The sequence below is a fragment of the Eubalaena glacialis genome, chromosome 17 (assembly GCF_028564815.1).
Source record: "Eubalaena glacialis isolate mEubGla1 chromosome 17, mEubGla1.1.hap2.+ XY, whole genome shotgun sequence".
In the NCBI taxonomy this organism is placed as follows: domain Eukaryota; kingdom Metazoa; phylum Chordata; class Mammalia; order Artiodactyla; family Balaenidae; genus Eubalaena; species Eubalaena glacialis.
In genome coordinates this window covers 80,829,083-80,847,748 of record NC_083732.1, presented here as the reverse complement: position 1 = coordinate 80,847,748, position 18,666 = coordinate 80,829,083, and the positions used below count along the sequence as shown (strand labels likewise).

At 51.1% G+C, this 18,666-nt stretch overlaps 1 protein-coding gene across 1 annotated transcript in view; it reads right to left on the bottom strand.

Moving 5' to 3' along the window:
- Window positions 1-18,666, bottom strand: part of TG (thyroglobulin) — a 246,605-nt gene that overhangs the window by 23,007 nt on the left and 204,932 nt on the right. Inside the window, exons 42-43 of the mRNA XM_061171320.1 lie at window positions 13,565-13,729; window positions 12,386-12,553 (exon numbers count right to left, since the gene is read on the bottom strand). Of these exons, the coding sequence (XP_061027303.1) occupies window positions 12,386-12,553; window positions 13,565-13,729 (333 nt within the window). The remainder of the gene's footprint in view (window positions 1-12,385; window positions 12,554-13,564; window positions 13,730-18,666) is intronic.

The following is an 18,666-nucleotide window of genomic DNA, read 5'->3' as shown; positions in this document are numbered from 1 at the left end:
ATTTCTGAAGACAAGGGGTGGAGGGACTGTCAGTGAGGCAGCTCTGGCACGGGAGATCCAGACCCCTCGGCCCTTGTACGGTCCTAGGACGTGTGTTTACATATTTCTAGGCTCTTACTTCAACACTGACATGTGCTTATCAGGATACCCTGACATGTTTAAATTGTTTTTCTAAACATTACCAAGCAGCCAGGAACTGTGATTAGAATGCAAGGCGTGGGTGTGATTGGTAAGCGACCCCTTCCGTCTGAGACAGTCTTTCAGCCCATCCTGGGGTCCTGGGTTGGACTGCCTTCAGCCTGGCTCCCCAAGAGGCTGGACCAGTGGCTGGAATCACTGATCAGAGGCACGTCTGCTGGTGGCCACACACCAGCTTCTGGAGAGATGAGGAAAGGAGACAGGGAGAGGTGTGCAAAAAGGGCTTCGTTTGAATTCTATCTATATTCTATCTATCTATCTTCATTTTCTATCTATAACGGGTTATTTCTTGGAAAAAGATCTGAAGCAAATGTGGCAAAATATTAATATCTGTTAAATCTGAATAGTGATGTGTTTCTTATATCAGTGTTTTTTATATCAACTATTTCTGACCATGATCTATAATAAAAAAGACATTTTATACATGCGGAATTCACACACACACACTCAATGCCTGTAGTAACGTTCACGAATAACATTCATACTCATTGCTGTTAACATACATGATATATCTGATAATTTCCATTCTGTTCTATTCTAGTCAAATCTAGTCTATACAAAAATGCCTGCCTGAAATTTATTTAATTGACTTCACAGCCTACTAATAGTTTAGGGGGAAACCTGCATTATGTTATTCTCTGTTCTTTTCTGAGTTTTTGGAATATTTTATCACAAAAATTATATTAGTCACCATTCGCATAACTCCAATTATTGCCAAACATTTAGCATGTGTATTTCACTGAAGTATCAAAATCACCATATGAGTTGGGCAGTTGCATAGAATCATTGCTAAATTCCAATGAAACCTGCATATAAGGGGCTTAGCACAGCTCTGGGCACACATGGTCAGTAGCTGTGAGCGATTACTATTGCCCTGTCCCAGGCGCAGGCAGGAGCCCCTGGGGTGCTTCAAGATGCTGCGCTGAATCCCCAGGTGCTGTTATTGTCAGTTTAACGCCTAGTGTTCCAGAACTACCAAGCAGCGGAGGGGCATGCAGGGCTCTAGCGGGTGCCCAGGAAATAAGTGTTGGACAAATGAATGGAAGAGACACTGACCTTCATAGAGATAACACAGGTGAGGCTGCAAGTCCAAAGTCAAACCTCCTAGATTCAAATCCCAGAGCTGGAAAGACCTGGGCTTGGATGCCAGCTTTGCTACGTATTAGCTATGTGACCTTGGGCAACTTACTGAATCCCTCTCTGCCTTTGTTTTCCCCTCTGTACAATGGGCACAATAATATTACCCTCTTCATAAAACTGTCCTGAGGTTAAATGAGATGACACCTACACACTGTTAGCATGATGTCGGCGGCTAGGTGTCTGCAGCTCAGCTGGCCCAGGGGAGCCCATGCTTTAGAGCCAGGCCTGATCCAGGCTGGTCCCGCTGGCTGTGGGTCCAGACCCTTGGGAACTCCTCTTCCGGATCACTGCTAGAAAACGACTGACCTCACCCAAAGGACAGAGCCTCCTTCACGGGTGCTGCGGAAACTCTTTCCACAAGAGGGCACCTTTTAGGAGCAGCAGGGCACCAAGCCCTGGGCCTTGCTAGAAGTACCTCCAACAATCTGAACAATTCCATGGCTAGAATGCTAAAGGGAGGGGCCCAGGTTCTACTTCCACAAGATTGCGATTCGTTTCCCATTCTAAGGGGATCTGAGCCCCTGAGACAAGCTGGGTCGTGGCTGCGTCCACAGTCAGTATTTTGAAGAGACAGCTGGAGTGTGGATCGGAGGCCCCGGGGGCGCGTGGGGATGCGAAGGGGCCCGTTTTCAGGAAGACCCAGGTCTCTTCCTTCTTGGCGAGGACAGAAGCACAGATGCTGTTGCTGGTTTAATTAGAGAGGCAGCGGGAGGGATGTGGCTACCACATGACTGCCAAGCCAGGGCTGACGCCACAAGCTGTAATGACAGGCAAGACGTGCCTCAGAGGCGGGTTTGCTGGGCCTGGGCTCATTAAGGGCCATCAAGAATTGGCACAGGTGCAGGGCGCAGTTTTAAAGGACCGCCCTTAACACCTCCCATAGAAAAGTTAGAGCCCTGGGAAACATTTAGCGACCGTGGAGGGGTCCACAGTCACCTTGGATGCCTGTGACCTAGGGGACTGAGTGTGGGGTTCGGACCTGGCTCCGCAGGCGACCTCAGAAGACTCATTGCTGGTCAGTAAGTTCGTTCACTGAATACCCCTCTCTGTGCCTGGGGCTGATGTTAGAATCAAAAGAAAATTAATTATTATCAAATGGGTGACAGTAAATATTACTTCTCTCTCCCCTCTGGTTAGTAAATTATTAAAAGTAGGTGTCCTTGTGTTCACCCCAAGTTTGAGAAACAGGATGACAGCCACGTTGCTGCAGGGTCTTTATAACAAATTTCTGTCAAGCGCCTGCGTGTGCCAGGAGCAGCTCCAGGCACCTGGGGTACATCGGGGAACCATACAGCCCAAGTTCTTGGCCCTTCGGGGGCTTTTAGTCGAGTTCGGGGGAGGGATGGCACAGGACAAATCTTTGTAACAGAGGAGGTTCGGTGGCGATCAGCACAAAGGCACAAGCAGGGTGGGGGAGGGCACAGGGTGCTGGCTGGCGAGGGTTGAAATCGTAAATGGGCTCATGAGATGGGCCTTGGACCTTGTGGAGGACAGCGGGCTGAGACTGGAGGGAAGTGGGCGTTGGGTGTGGGCTCTGCAGGGCCCCAGGAGGGAGCCCGGGAGCCGCTGCTTCTTCCTGCCTCTCTTCTGCCACGTGGATCCCACGAGGCTGCTCGGAACCCCAAGGTGGTCCTCAGAGCTCTCCGTACACCCGCACCATCCTCTACTCTCAGGGACACGGCCCGTCCAGATGCTCTTCCCGAATCCCCTCCCTCTTCTTGGACCAAGGGACACTCCTTCCCTCTGAGACTGATGCCTCACTGCCCAGCGCTCTAGGGACCCTCCCCTCTGCTTGTTCAGCGACGTCACTGGGCAAATCTCCCCCCTCCTAGAACCTGCGATGTGCAACTCTCCGTGACTCCTAACCCCACCCAGAACGAAACGCCAGCCAAGGTGTCTGTCTGTCCACCCCGGCATTCCCAGCGCAGGGAATTCACCCCTCACCCCACAGCGACCTGGCCCCTCCACTCCCCCACCTCCATGCTTGCCAAGGTCACTGATGGTCAGCGCCGATGCCGGCGCTGCTCACCATCCCAGCCTGGGGCTCTTTCTTGCCTGGACTTGGTGACCCTCCCCAACTCCTTTTCCATAAAATTCTCCATCTCGGGCTCATTTCTGAACCTCCCCGCCACCTGGCTGTCTTGCCCACTTTAAATGTTGATGTCCCCCCCCACCAAGTTGCCACCCCTGCCCTTTCTCATCCCCTTCCGTCCACACATGCTCACGAGGTGGTACCATTTCCTCCCTTTGTTTCGACAAGGATCTGTAAGTTGACAATTCCTACATCTCTCTCCAGCCTATGTGTGCTTCCTCACCTCCAGAACCTTCTTCCCCTCCTATTTTCCTAACCTCAGTGAAGAAGACCAGTACCCAGTGACCCGATTAGAAAAGAGATGTTTCCCAAGTCCTCCACTTCCTCATCTTCCCCAGTGCTCTGCTGTACCCCAATCCTGCTGATTCTCCTCCTGAGGATGACTTAATACACTCCTCCTATGCGTTCCTACTGTCCCATCTGCACTCTTTCCCTCCTCCTCTCCTTCCCATCCTGGGGCAGAAGCACTGACAATCTTCTCTGGGGAGTGGGGACTGGAGGAGGAGTGCTTTGTACACAGAAGATATTTAATTAACTTTCGTACATCGATTACTCTTGATGTTATGCAAAATGGTTATGACTTGATAAGTTTGAGAAGAGGGAGACCTGGGGCAGCATCTCCAAAGGCAATCGGGTGAACTCTGAAAGGATGACGGAATGAAAAAATGCCCCCAGAATTCTCTACAGCTCTGAGGTAGGTGGAGACACAAATACTCTTTCATTTAATGGGCATAAATTGAAGACCTACTGTTGGCCAGCAACTGAGGATTTGAAATGAACATGACACAGATCTTGCCATGGGACAACCTGGTAAGGTCACAGAGGTAATGTGGCAATGAATGAAGTGGTCATGAAACCTGGCTGAGGGTTGGTGTCCAGTGGAGATGGAGGTACAGTGGAAAGAGGGTGAGTTTGGGAAGCACATGACCACTTCCTCACTCTCCCCTCAGCCTACTCTGATCAGTCAGGCCTTCCACTAACCCCACTGAAATGGCCCTTACCAAGGGCGCCCAGGACCTACATCCTGTCAGGTCCAGGGGTCAGATCTCTGCGCTCAACTCACACCACTTCCAATGACATTGTACACTTGACCTCGGCTTCCTTTCAGAAAAACGTTCTTTTCTTGGCTTTCTGTGATATCATAGTTTCCTGGTTTTCTTTCAAATCCATATCTATAGCTCTGAACTCTCTCCTGAACTCCCAACTCATCTACCCAGCTGCCGATCTAAGATTTATCCCAAATCTGGGCATTTCTCACCATTACCACGTCTGTCTTTAACCTTAATTTAACATACCAGCTTGCTCCCTGGACGTCACTATGGACCTCAGTCTGGTCTCTACTTCCTCTGTTACCCTTCCATAGTCAATTTTCCATAGAGCTGCCAGAATGCTCTTTAAAAAGATGAATCAGCATAGTTGATTTACAAGGTTGTATTTGTATGGTAAAACTATTTTAAAAAATAATAATAAAGTGAATTTTCCTGATTACTAAAAAAAAAGAAAAAAAAGATGAATCAGTACGATCGTTCCCTAACTTAAAACTTCCTGATAACTGCCCCCTGCAAGTAGAATAAGTCACTTTTCTGATGACCTAACAGGTCCCTCCAACACATCTGCCTTCCTCTCCTACTGCTTCCTCCATCATCCACTGGGTTTCCCAGCACCTGGCCTTCTGTGTCCCCCAAACCAGCGCTGCCTCAGCCCTTTGCACTGGCCCCTCACCTCACTCGCCCCACAGCTGGCCCTTCTCATCACTGAGAACCGGAAGCCACCTCCCTGACCTCCCTCTGAAAGTGCTTTCCCCCGTTGCATCACTTCCTCTCCCGTTACCGTTACACTTTTCTTCAGAGCACTCTTCAAGATCTGAAACTCTTACTTTCTCTGCTTACGCATCCCTGTCTGTGTCCTCTCCCGAACGTAAACTCCATGAGTCAGGAGCCTTATTGGTTCGGGTTACAACTTTCCTCCCAGCCTGGGGGAGAGCCCTCAATGAGTATGTGTTGGCTGCATGCATGAATCAACTCGGGACCGCTCCTGCCCCGACCACTGGCTGTGGATGTGACGGGACAAGGGGCCAACCTCTCCACCATCCAGCAGGCCCGGTGTCCAGACCCCACCATCATTGTAGGGGCACACGATAAAATGTTCCTTTTAATTTAAAATCAGAAGAAAAAATAAATATGATAATAATGGATATATAATAATGAATCCAGCCTACATTCATCTTTTACCTGCACAGTCAGAAAATACTTTTACTGTTTTGGGGGGACAAGTCAACCCCGCCGATCCCTGGCTTCCTCTGCACTGAGAATAATCCCATGCATCAGGGCCGGGGGACACTTAGATGAGGTGCCGTGTGTGCGTGACGACTCTGAGGGCTGGGTGGCTACAGCACTGGCGTGGAGGGGTCCCAGCGTGGTTCCCAGGGGTTGGGCACTGTCTCCTTCACCTAGAAGTCCTCTCATAACTGCAGGGCTGGTCACCCTGTGCCCATTCAAAGCCGAAGGAGAAGGCAGCTCTGACTGGTTAGGCAACCTGCCTGAATTGCATGGCTAAAGCAAGGAATTGTGACCCATTTTTCTGATTCCAGGTCCTGGGCTCTCCAGAGAGCCTCACGATGCCCAGGGCTGGGATCCTCGCACCACCCCACCCCAAAGGGCTGGGGAATTCGGTGCAGCAGCCCCTCTCCGCGGGAAATCCATGTACTTCCCTGGGACTCCTGTACCATCCTCTGCTATAATCTGTCACCAAAGGCTTGATTTTCCCAGGCTGGAGCTCGTGCCAGCGCCTGGGGCTGCCAGGTGCCACTTTCCAACTCTCAGGCGGGCTGCCCTCCCCCTCCCTACTCTCCGCAGGGCCCCCATCCCACCTGCTCCTGGATGAGGCCAACTCCTGGCCAAGCTCAGGGGCACCTCAGCGGCGGCGCTGATTCTGATTTTTCTCGCCTTCCTTGGAGATGCCTGTGCTTTGGAGGGGAAGGCAGAGCATTGCCTCTTGGAACAAATCTGCTTTTGATCATGCAAATTAATGCCCGGTTAATGTAGGCAGACTGTCAATTTCACCAGTTAGGGAGACAGAGAGAGAGAGAGAGAGAGAGAGAGAGAAGAGAGGGAAAAATCCCCACCACGGCAACTGATGAAGAATTTCAACAGAAAGCTGCTACTTCAGAAAATAAGATTGTTCTCTGCGAACAGAGCCTTTCCAGGCATCTCAGGCAGCGCTGATGTTCCACGGGTATGTGGTTAACTTTGCTGGTGTCATTAAGACTCCTTGGGTGGGCCATAGCTGGCTTGGTGTGGTAAGTGGGTGAGGGTCTTCACATGGAATCTCTGGAAGCCCTACCCAACCTCTTTGGGCTGCGGGAATTTAGTGGGTCTCCGCTGATGTGATGGACGGGTGAGTCCGGGGGCTCACTTGGGGTGGGAGGGACATCTACCCCTCCTGTGACTTCCCCCGGGGAGCTGGATGGTGTTTGTGGGTTGGGCTCTGGATGGTACTGATGCAGGGTGGCATGAGGAGAAAGCATGTGTGTGCATCTGCCATGATTTGGAAAATTGGCTCAGGTCAGGCGAGGTGATTTAGTGATTGTACGTCCTTTGTATTCCTGCTTTCTTGGGATTATTCTCTGGATTGGGGACAATAGCTTTGGATACTGACCATAGTAGTACAGTTAAAGAATTAAGTGAAAAACTAACATATATCAAGCACATGGTATTCGCCAGACATTGCTGCATGTATGATTTCTTTCAACATCTTTATGAGGATATGTACTAATAATCTCCCGATTTTACAGATAGGGAAACTGAGGCTCAGGCTCTGGAGAACTCAAATACTCCTGATTACAATCCATGGACACCCAGGGCACTCTCCCCGCTCCGTTGACAGACAGCTGGGGGAACAGGGTCCTGGTCAGTTCCTTCGTCACTGGGTCACTCCTGCTGGCAGTGCCACTGCGGGTCCAGTGACCCCCCCCTTCCCTAACTGCCCTGAGGTCCTACAGTAGGATGACCATCTCTCCAAATAGTGTGTATAAAACTGCATTTTAGTTACTTACTTTTGCCCATTTTCTATTTTGTTACTTGACTGAGCTCCCCGAGGGCAGGAATTTAATTTGTATTGATGCCCCCAGACACCTAGCACAGCATCTGGCACATAGTAAGTGACCTTGTGAAGTGTCTCCATGACTAAATGAACAGGTCTCTGTGTTGGGAAAACCTACTTGAGACCCTGCTCTAGGCGGATGTGGAAATTTTCTACAGTTGGTATGTTCTGCTTCTCAGCACAGACAGGGCGGGAAGGGCTCGGCCCATATGGATGGACAGAGGATTCGGGAAAGGAATCGCTGGGATGGAGGCCCTCAGGAATGTGCCATCCTGGGATTCTCCTCGGCTAATGGCAGCTGGACTCAGGTGCTATGGAGCCTTCCAGGGGGAAGTGGAGAAACCCACAACCCAATGCTGAACGCAGGTCACGAGCAGGCTGAGGAAGGGAGGGCAACCCGGAGGGCACGAGTGAGCAGCATGTTTGGAAATAGAAGAGGAACTTCAGTACTGCCTCCAGAGGGCAGCTGGTAGCTCGGTTCCCACTTGGGTGTCCACGCTACTCCATGGCATTTCTGTGTTGGGCATGATTCTGAGGATTATTCCTCTGGGCTATGATCTGGCTGTAGGGTGTTGTAGGTGGTGCTAGTGCATTTCCATCCCTGTCTCAGAGTTTAGCACACAAAGCACCCGCAATTGGAGCCAGAGGACCTTCAGTGGAGACTTGGCTTTGCAAACGACTAGCGAGTAGACCTTGGGACAATCATTAAACCTCTCGAAACCTATTTCTTCCTCAGTACAATGGTGTTAAGTGTTGGTTCATGGGTATGGAGCTCATAGCATTATGGCTGAGATAAAAGAAGAATGTGGGTGGAACTGCAAAGCCCTTTGCACCGAGTGGCCCTGATTCTCTCTGGGTTTGTGCTCACCCAGCATGCTGTCATTGTTGGACGACAAGCTCGTGGAGGGAAGGCCTGGCTTTTCCCAGAGGGCTGGGATGGAAAGAGGGTGCCTTTGGAGTTGAATTCTGGCTTCTCTCTGAACTGGTTTCCCATCTGAGCATTAGTGATAATAATCCCTGATCCATAGGGTCCTTTGGGAATAAATTATCTCCTTGAAGACTCTTTAGGTCAGATCCATAATTTCATTCTTTCCATTGAATAAAGATTCATTGAGCACTTACTGTGTACCAGCCACTTTTGTAGGCACCAGAGATATAGCAGAAAGCAAAATAGATAAAGTCTCAGAGCTCATGGGGCTCACATTCTAGAGGAGGAAGAAATAGAGTAGAAAAATATATAACATGTCAAGGGGAACAAGTGCTGAGGATGCGGAGCGGGATAAAGGGGAGAGAGGATGCTGGGAGTGTGGATGCCTTTCCCACCAGAGTGGTCCAGGATGTTCTCTCCAAAGAAGCAGACCCTGAAAGAAGTGAGGGAATGAGTTACCTGGGGAAGAACATTCTAGAAGAGGGAACAGAAAGTGCCAAGACCCTAAGGTGGGAGTGTGCTCGGCAGATTTGAGGAACACCATAGGGACCAGTTAGGCTGAAGCACGGTGAGCGGGAGGAGGCGGGCAGCAGGAGATGAGGTCAGAGAGTAAATAGTGGCCACATCAGATAGTCGGCGTTAAGGACTGTGGCTTTTCCTCTGCATGAGCTGAGGCCACTGGACGGCTTTAAGAAGAGGAGTGACGTGATCTGACTTACACCGTAAAGGGATTACTCCAGCCCCTGTGGTTCTCATAGAGCAAAGGGGGCAAAGCCAGAAGCAGGGAGATGGTTGGGGGCCATTGTAAAACTCCCGGAGAAAGATGATGGCAAGGATCAGGGTGATGGCAGAAGAGGTGGGGAGAGGGGGTTGGAAACATGTTGAAGATAGATGTGCTGATGGAATGCTGGTAGGCAGAGAGAGAGGTTTGGAGTCTGGGTTGCTGTTTATTGAGATGGTGAAGACAGCAGGAGCATAGCTGGTTGGGGGTGGGGACATAAGTGGAATCAGCAGTTCATTTTGGCTGTGTTAAGAGTGAGAAGCGATGAGACATCTAAGTGAAGACGTCAAGTAGACCCTGCGCTAACCCAGTCTAGAGTTCAAGGGAAAAGCCCAGGCGGGAGGTATAGAGTGGGGCTGGAGGTACACGTTCAGGAGAGGCCGGCATGTAATGGCACTGCAAGTGTGGACTTGGCCTCAAACTCGACTGTTACTGCATCCCTCCTTCTCCCAACTGTCCACAGCAGTCAGCACCTAGGTGGGCTCCCAGTGGGATGCAGGCTCACAAGAACCACCCAACGACTGCACTAGTGACTGTTCAAAGGAGAATAAATGGAGAAGGGAAGTCAGACAGGAATAGTCAGCCGGTTCCCTATTCTGGCACCTGGACTTGAGGGCACACTCTCCTACACATCTCCTGATGCAGGCAGTGAGCTCTGTCAGCAGACACGATCTTTCTTTGCAAGTGGACCAAGGAAACGTCTCCTTGAAAGCCTCAGAGGGAAACTCAATGAATTGTTGAGGAGGGTTTCCAGTCCTCTGGATGCAGGTTCCCTGCTGGAGGGGGTTCAGAAATTCAGGGCAGAGTTGGGAAACTCCCAGGATGCCGCTGGGAGAGGACCAGGAAACACCAAGGCAGCCGCAGACAATCCTCTTACAATGGGTTGGCATCACCCGAAAATATAAACTTGAGCTGCCCTATGGTCAACCCCAGCACCAAGACTGCCAATAAAAGCTCCCCTCCCCCCAGCCCCAATGGATGGCTTTTCCACTGGGGGTGGGAGGAGTCTAGGAACTTGCTGCTGGGGCCTGCTTCTAGGATGATTCCCCAGCCTCCCGGGAATGTAGTTCTTCCTCTCTCTCTAAGGTCAGAGATGGCTGGGATGCATTTCCAGCGCGTGGTCCAAAGAATCAGAGCTGTGAGGATATAGTATCTTCTGCACAAAGATTTCCACATCCTCCCCTGACGGGCAGTGTGTTGCATGGAAGAGGATCCAGGGCCGATGGCCATGTCTTTCCATGCTGCCCATGCTGTAGGGCATCGTCTCTCTCAGGGGGCACGCAGAGAGTGCAGCACAAATGTAAGGACGTTCGTTTCTTTCTCTTGCTTGATAATTCTTTGCTTTTGTGAATCTTTTATAACACTTAGTATAAGAGTACTCATGTATATAATTTATACTCAAATGACTGTGCTTACTATTTTTTAACTGATGACGGGCTTGATCAAAAGTAGTGGGAATTTGAAGACCCACTACTTTAGAGAAGAAAAGCCCAGGGCTAGTGGTGGAGAGTGGCATTCTTTCAGTGTTTCCTGAGCGTTAGTCTGGTTCAATAATCAAGTTGCAGCCCCTTGGAGTAAAGGGCTGAGTCATATATGGGTGCTCGGCAGAAAAATGTAGAGATGGATCAGGGGCAAAAGTTCCTTCTCCATGGCTGTGAGTCAACAGGATGGAAGCTGTTAGTGACCTAAGCTCTGCTCTATGCCACCCCCCAATACACACACACACAACGCAACACAATGCGCTCTATTTATATGTATACATATATATGCACACATATATGCCTATGTGATGTATTCATACGTATATTAGTAATGTTAGTAATATTAAATTCATAGTATTCTTTTTCACATTGCCACACCTCCTGGGATGGCCCATGTTAATTGCTGTGTATCTTTCTGCAGCACTATCCTTTCACGTAGAAATAAATACAATTATACACATTTACATATTTATAGATATACACAGGTTGGTTGTTTTTTAAATATATGAATGCTACCTTAATTTCACACTCCTCTGCATTCTGATTTTTTTGTTTTCCATTTAACAACATATCACAGGCATCCTCAAGCCAGGAGAGATGTATCTGGTTCATTCTTTTCACCGTCTGCATCATATTCAATAGTGTGTATCTTCATCTAGTCAACCATTTCCCTATTCATAGACATTTGAGTTGCTTTCAATGTTTTTGCCACAGTAATTAATGCTGTGATTAATACCCTTGTATATCTCTCATGTCAAAGTGGTGCTTTTATTGCTGTAAGATAGATTCCCCTAAGTGAAGTAGATTACCCAAGGGAATAGCACAATCCAAAGGATGCAAGACCCCATTTGGTTGCATTAATGATTCTTTTTCTGTTGTTATTAATTCCAACAATACTGCCTTATATTCAATAGAGCCAGACAGAGCCCTACACTGAGTGTGTGTGTCCTCACCTTGTGTCATGTGCTGGGACCACCATCCCAGGCTGATGACCTAGAGGGCCCATCAGGAGCAGCTTGACAGGGAGGGGTGGACGGGCCAGGGGAGAGTGTGCTCGACCTCTTCCCGGGTGGCTGCATCCTGGTGAGGAGTGATGGCCTCTCTGGTCTGAGCAGGAAGTGTCTGCCCAGGCAGATAAATGACCTCACAAGTCCCTCGCACTTTGCTGTGTCTCCAGCAAGCCACACAAAGCTGCTCTTGCCCTGTGTCTGGTCCACACTTTCCTGGGACGGCTGGGAAGCTCGGACGCTTGGAAGGCTAGTGTTTGGGTTTCCCTGCCAGGACTCTCTTCATCCCCACGCCTCTCCTTCTCCCAGCCTCCGTGGGACAAGCATCTTTCATGCAGCGGCGGTACCCACGGCCAGGAACCCTGAAGCTACAGAGCTGCTGGGTCAGCCCTGCTGGCGGTTTCCCACGGTGATTCATTCACAGCTGTAATTTGTGGATGTGTCTGGGTTGCTCACAACTCGGCAGGTGTCCTATTTCTGAATCCCACCCACCACCACCACCTCCCAAACTTCTTATAGAGCCTTTACACATGTCGTTTTTCAGCGATTGTTTTGAAAATAAGCAAGTAAGTCGATGACTCTCGACCAAGGTCAGACTTAGGTCCAGAGTCACCGGGCCGCACCCCGCAGGGGCCCCTGGGGCCTCCTCCCGCCTACCTTCACGGCCTTGGCTCTGCTGATAAGCCCGTCATCCTGAGAACTCCCGATGAGCAGATCCACCTTCACCCGCGGAGCTCTCTGCAGTGCTCTGGCTGGAGCTTCTTGGAGGTACTGGCCATTGACCACAGGACCCCAGTAGTGGAAAGGGCCACTCACGGCCAGGAGCTGCATCAGGTGCAAAGGGGTGTCATGATTTATATGGACTTTGTCCTTTAAAAAAATGGTACTGGAATAATGCGTTGCATTGCTTCACTTAATCGGGTCTTAACCATAACGAACACCAGTGCTGGTTATTCACCCAAAGCTCTGCTGGGAAATAAGAGTAACGTGGCCAGACAATAGCCAGGCAGGACACCAGGTGACAGTGCCGGGAAGGTGAGTCTTGCTCTGAGCACTGGTTGGTCCCTAGGGGAGCATCCCAGAGCCTCCCACCAAAGTGACAACAGATCCACAGGGAGGAACGGGTAAGCCTGAGCCTGTGGTTGACTGAGTGAAGCAAGAGATATTGATCGAGGAGGAGGTGGTGGCCAAAGGCAGGATATGACAGGGAAATTCATCAGCTTTAGCCACCATCCGATTAGCCCACGTTTGGAGGAGCTGAGGATAAGACCTGCGCGGGGTCTGCAAGTGCAGGCTCATTGCCGAAGGGATTCAAGTGTCAGCTCAGATGACAAGCTATTCCTGCTACAGTCCCCTTTGTTAATATCAGGGCCAACCAGAGAGACTGGGGGCTGCGAGCAGGATCTTTATAGGCTGGAGAAGGAAGCACACCGCTGTCCTACCTAAGGGGGCATGTTGGCCTCACTCCACTGCAGCCGTGGCCATAGTGCTCAGTACATGTCTCTGTGGCTTGACGGGGTGCCACCAAGGTGCCAGCAAGACCCTTTACCTATGTCACTTCATTTTCTTTTCCTCCTCTATAGGGTTCCCATCATTATCCCCATCGTACAGATAAAATCTGATGAGCCCAGAGATCTGTCGACCCTCAGGACCTGTGCTTGGTCCATTACATCCTGTGGCCTACGCACGGCACAGGGGGTCTGGAAATATGCACTCAGTTCCAGCTGGTCACCAACCTACTGCGTGGCCTTGGGTGGGTCCTGTCTCCTTTCTGGCCTGGTTTCCGTTTGTAAAATATCAGAGGATGTCCCGCCCAACTCGCACACAAGTGCCCACCTTGGTCTGGGCGTCATTGAGGACACTGGCAGGCTCCTGGCGGAGGCAGGACACCATTTCTTGGATGGACGAGGTGGGGCAGCCAACCTCCTTCGCCAAAGCAGCTGCCTGCTGCCGAGCCCTCTCCGGCCTGATGACAGCGGCGGGGGAGAGCGCAGAGCCACCCTGGAAGACAAAGCAGACTCAGGGCCCAAAGTCTAGATCACCTCCCATCCTCTGCTCAGCCCAGAGACCTCAGGGCCTCATCAGGGCTCTGCATCCTTCTTCTAGGCATGGGAGTCCCAGGACCCTTCCCGGGATACCCACAGGCATCTAGGAAGTCAGAGCTGATCAATATTATATCAAGATGTTGTGAGCTCTTGAGTGAGTCTCCCTAGGCCTTGGTTTCTCACCTGTGAAGTGAGAGCAGTGGACCGAGTGATCTTCAGTCTTGGCTATGAACTAAAGTTGTATATTGAGGCAAAGAGTTGATGGTGGTTGAACAGGGACAAAGGTCAGAACTGTCCTCTGAGAAGAGGACTCTGCAAAAGCGGATACATCCCCCCAGCACCTCCTGGGGCTCATTAAATAGCAAGCTTTCCTGGCTCAGTTAAGCTAGAGTTGGACTTTAAAATAGATGCCCACTTAAAGGTGACGGAAACACAGTTATTGTGAAAGTAAATTGTATCAGCAAAGTCATTGTAAGTCTCCGTACAAATTGCAGGTCTCTGGGAGCATTTCCTCTCTAAGAATGCAGGTGGTGGTTACTGGGTTCTGGGAGATGGCTCTCCGGGCCTGGACTGTTGGTGGAACTGGGTCTTCTGCCAGGGGTGGAAGAGGTGAGCCAAGTGGGGTCTTGACCAGGGTAGGACCCCAGGGCCCATCCTCTGTGGGTCACCCCTTCCCTCCAGCTCAGACGCGGGCTACTGCCCACCATGGAATCAGGGACGGTCTGGGACTTGCTGGCACCGCTACCATTACTCGTGATGCTGCCACTAATAATAGTAACAGAAAGGCCATCGACTGGGGACTTAGACTATCTCGAGAGCTTCCGCCTTTTTATCTCATTGGATCCTCATAAGAGATGTGTACGTTAGCGGCTGTTACTGTCTCCATTTTATAAATACGGAAAGAAAGAAATAGGGAAATTAAGTAGCTTGGCCAAGGCCAAAAATCTTATCCGAGGTGGAACCAGCCTGTGGCTTCAGACAGCTGGGCTCCAGAGTCTGCTGTGTTCCAGGACCTTGGGCAGAAAGTGGAAAGCTCTACATCTATGACCAACCTCTGTAATGAGGGGCAGCTGGGCTGGAGAGTATTGGTCATGGGGCACGTACTGCCACCTGCCAGGTGGTCCCCCTCCCAAGAACTTTTTCTGCTTCATCTCATGTAATCGTCACAAGAAGAATACAAGGTAGGTACAACCGTCATCCCCGCCCTGTCGACAAGCAAACTAAGGCTCCAAGAGGAAAGGGAGAATCCTCACTTATCAAGTACCTAATATATACCAGGAGCTAGGAGCTTGGCAACCACAGTCTACAAGTACTTCACATGTATTGACTCAATAAATCCTCTCCACAACCCTGGGAGGTAAATATTATTTATGCCCTTATCTTAGAGAGGAGGAAAGCAAAGCACAGAGAGGTTCAGTATCTTGTCCAACGTCGCACAGCTGGTGAGTGGCAGAGCCAGGACCCCAGTCTCAGCAGCCCACCCCTGGGCTGTGCTCTCAACCCCACGTGATGCCATGTGTGTCTTCACATCCAGCACAAGATGGTGTGTCCGGGAGCTGAACTGCCCCCCTTGCTCCAATGTAAAGAGAACACTGACCTGGCTGACTCCATGCTGTTTGTTTCCATTTTAGGCCCTACCCTGAGCTAAAAATACCAGCAACACAGAGCTCGCTTTCCTCATACGTGAAATGGGTTTACCAGCAGGTACGGCTCTCTCTGGGTCTTTGAGAGGGGCGTTGAGGTAACGCAGAGGAAGCATTCTGGAAACTGTAAAGTGCAGTGCCCACGGTCCCCTGGGTCGTTGGTGCTCGTACCCACTGTGTAAAAGAGACAACAGACAGAGGTCTAGAGGGAAGCACGCTGACCCTCCTGAAAGCCTGCTGGACGAGCTTCCTGGAACAGGGAGTACATTCCAGCGCTGCCCCCCCGAGGTCCCAGGGGTCTTCGTGCTTCAGGTCAGGACTGAGGGGCACAGGCAAAGCACGGGCGCCACAATGAGAACAGGCTGCCCTGAGGGCAGACAGAGAGTTGAGGGCAGCACTGGGCCAAGCAGATGCCCAGAGGGCAGGCAGCCCTCTGCCTGGGGCCTGGGACTGGGCCTGTCCACAAGGAGGGTCGAGGCTCCAAATCCCAGAAGCTCAATGCAGCCAACGCAGAAGCTCTGTGCTCCAGACCCGGCCCCAAGTCTACAGGCTGACTTCACATGTTCCTCAACACCTTTCCTCCTGGGCACCTTGACCCAGAAGTATCGATCCACATGGTCCCTCTGGGGTGGTTGAGATGCCCAAGAATCACAAGAGCCAACCTCGATGGAGTGTTTCTGTGCATCCTCAGTATCTGACAGATATTAATTTACTTAAGCCTCACAACCAACCCACGAGGCAGGGGGAATTATCACCCTAGTTTATAGAGGAGGGGGTTTCAGGCACAGAGAGGCTCTGTGGACCTCCAGCCAAGGGCTCTTGCTCTGAGCTTCAGCGTCTATAAACCAGGGCGAGTCCTAAGCAGTAATAAAAGTAAAATGCCAGCCAATGCCAGCCAACCTGGAGCTCAGCAATGGTGTCAGCAAGTAAAGGTCATGAAGGTTGAACCCTTACGTGGAGTCCCTGTGCCCATGGGTTTATCTTTCCAACACTGAGAATGTCAGCTTTTCTGACAACCACTGGATGTGCTCAGTCTGAAGGGAAAAGACACACACACACAGACACACACACACACACACACACACACACACACACACACTAATACACGCTCACGATATTCAAGGTTAAAGCCCCGTGTTCTAAACTGCGCTTCGAGCTGACAAAGTGCAGGAGGCTGAGGTGGGTCTCTGAGCCCGCTCTGCCCACAGACAGGCTGTGAGGAGACGTGGACTTCAGGATGGGGCCCTCTAATGTGCTCCACATTCTCTACAGATAGAAAAAGCCAGAGTCCCTGATACGGTGAGGAAGTGGTTAAAGGCGTGGGTTACACTGACATGGCAAGAGAGAACTCAGAGAACTTTCCTCTCTTCAAGTACTGTGTTTTAATCGATCTTTCTGAAGGAAACCACATTCTTCATGGAAAATCAGTGGTTAAACAAGCCAACGGCCGGCTCAGCCCTCACTTTGAAGCACTTGGTTGAAGACAGAGAACTGGGGGTGGCAGGAGGGTGTGGTGCGCAGAGTCGCGCAAAGAGCGGGGCCTTTGGGGGCAGGAGGACCAGGTTCAAACCCCAGCCCTGACGCTCGCTGACGTAGTGACCCTGGGCCAGTGAGTGACACCTGGGGCCTCGGTTTCCTCATCTGTGAATGGGGACGACGAACCTACTGCACAGGCCATGGTGAGGATGCCCAGAGGGGGTGGCTGCGTCTTCCCCATGGCGGGCAGTGAGGTCCCTACTGCTGTGAGCGCCGCGGGGCTCAGGGGACCAGGGACCGGCAGCAGGGTCTCTCCAGCCCGCCTGTCACGCCAGCCATCCCTCCCCAGCCCTGGGCCCGCGCTTTACCTAAATCTGACCTAGCTATCGAGTGGCAATGAACTTCCGCTTGTTGTTTTTTTTTAACTTTAAAAATAGTGCAGGGCAAAACCACAATTGCTGACCACTGTTTTTTCTTTCTGGAGCCTCTGAACATGGGAAGGTGTCTTGACCGCAGCCAGCCACTGTGGTCACCTGAGAGTCAGGGCCTGCCCCTGGCCAAGCATGGGCACAGAGCACGTGGTCACAGACAGAAAGGCACACTCACAGTACGGTCATGCACACATACAGTCACGCACAGACACACACACGCACAAAGACACACACACACTCACACTCAAAAACACACACTCTCACACAGAGACACACACAGACACACCAGACTTTCTTGAAATGGACACCTCAGTGAACCACTCACAGGTCTTCCCCGGAAAGCACCAAGGAGGGGGTAGTTTCTGTGACAAACACGCCGTCCCAGAAGGGCCTGGTGGCCCTCTCTTAGGGGGAAAGGTGAGTCCAAGGAGGTGGCTCTGGGTGGCAGGTGAGCCCTCGAGGAGGTGCCAGCTCCTTCTCATCTCCTTCCTCGAGTCCGTCACCCTCTGCCACCCGTCCCCCCCCGCAATGGGTCCCTCACCCGTGAGGGGACGGTGATGTTACCTCGTGGGGAAGGAGGGGGTGGGTGGGAAGCTGGGCGCCCGCCGGGGGCACAGTGTGGAATCAAGGAGTTAATTCACGCCGAGCCCTTGCGCAGGGGCCCTGCACGTAGATGTAACAATGATGGCAATAATTCTCATTTAAATAACACTATGTGCCACACACTCTAGGAGGCTGTGCACATAGAGGCTGGTTTACACCCAAGAACAACCCTACGAGTGGGGACAGGGTTATCTCAGCCTTACAGGGGATGAAACTCAGGGCAGAGATCAGGCTCCTTGCCCCGAGTCTCACAGCTGGGGAGCGAGGGCACCGGGAGTTGAACCCAGGCAGCTGGCTCCTTAGCAACATGTTCTAACCTTGTGAGCCCTCAGTCTTATGCCTCTGGTCACCGGTCCCTTTCTGCCCCTGTGTGAATGTGAGGCCAAAGCAAAGTGGAAGGTCACGGCTCTGGGCACGGGCAGACCAGGGTTTCGACCCCAGCTCTGCCCATTGCCATCCTGCCAACTCCCTTTGTCATTCTGAGCTTCCAGCTCCTGATCTGAAAAATGGGGATATTTTGGTGAACGTTCATGGGGCTGGTACGCAGAGTGATCGAGATGATGGATGCAAACGACCTAACATGGAATTATCACTCGATAAAGTTAGTTATAATTATCGTGATGAATATTGTTACCTAGGTATTTTACTCCTACAATTTGACGTACTATCATTTGATATTATCATTATCAAAGTCACTTAATTAAACCTGTTGTTACAAACCTAGTGACAGGGAGCAAGTC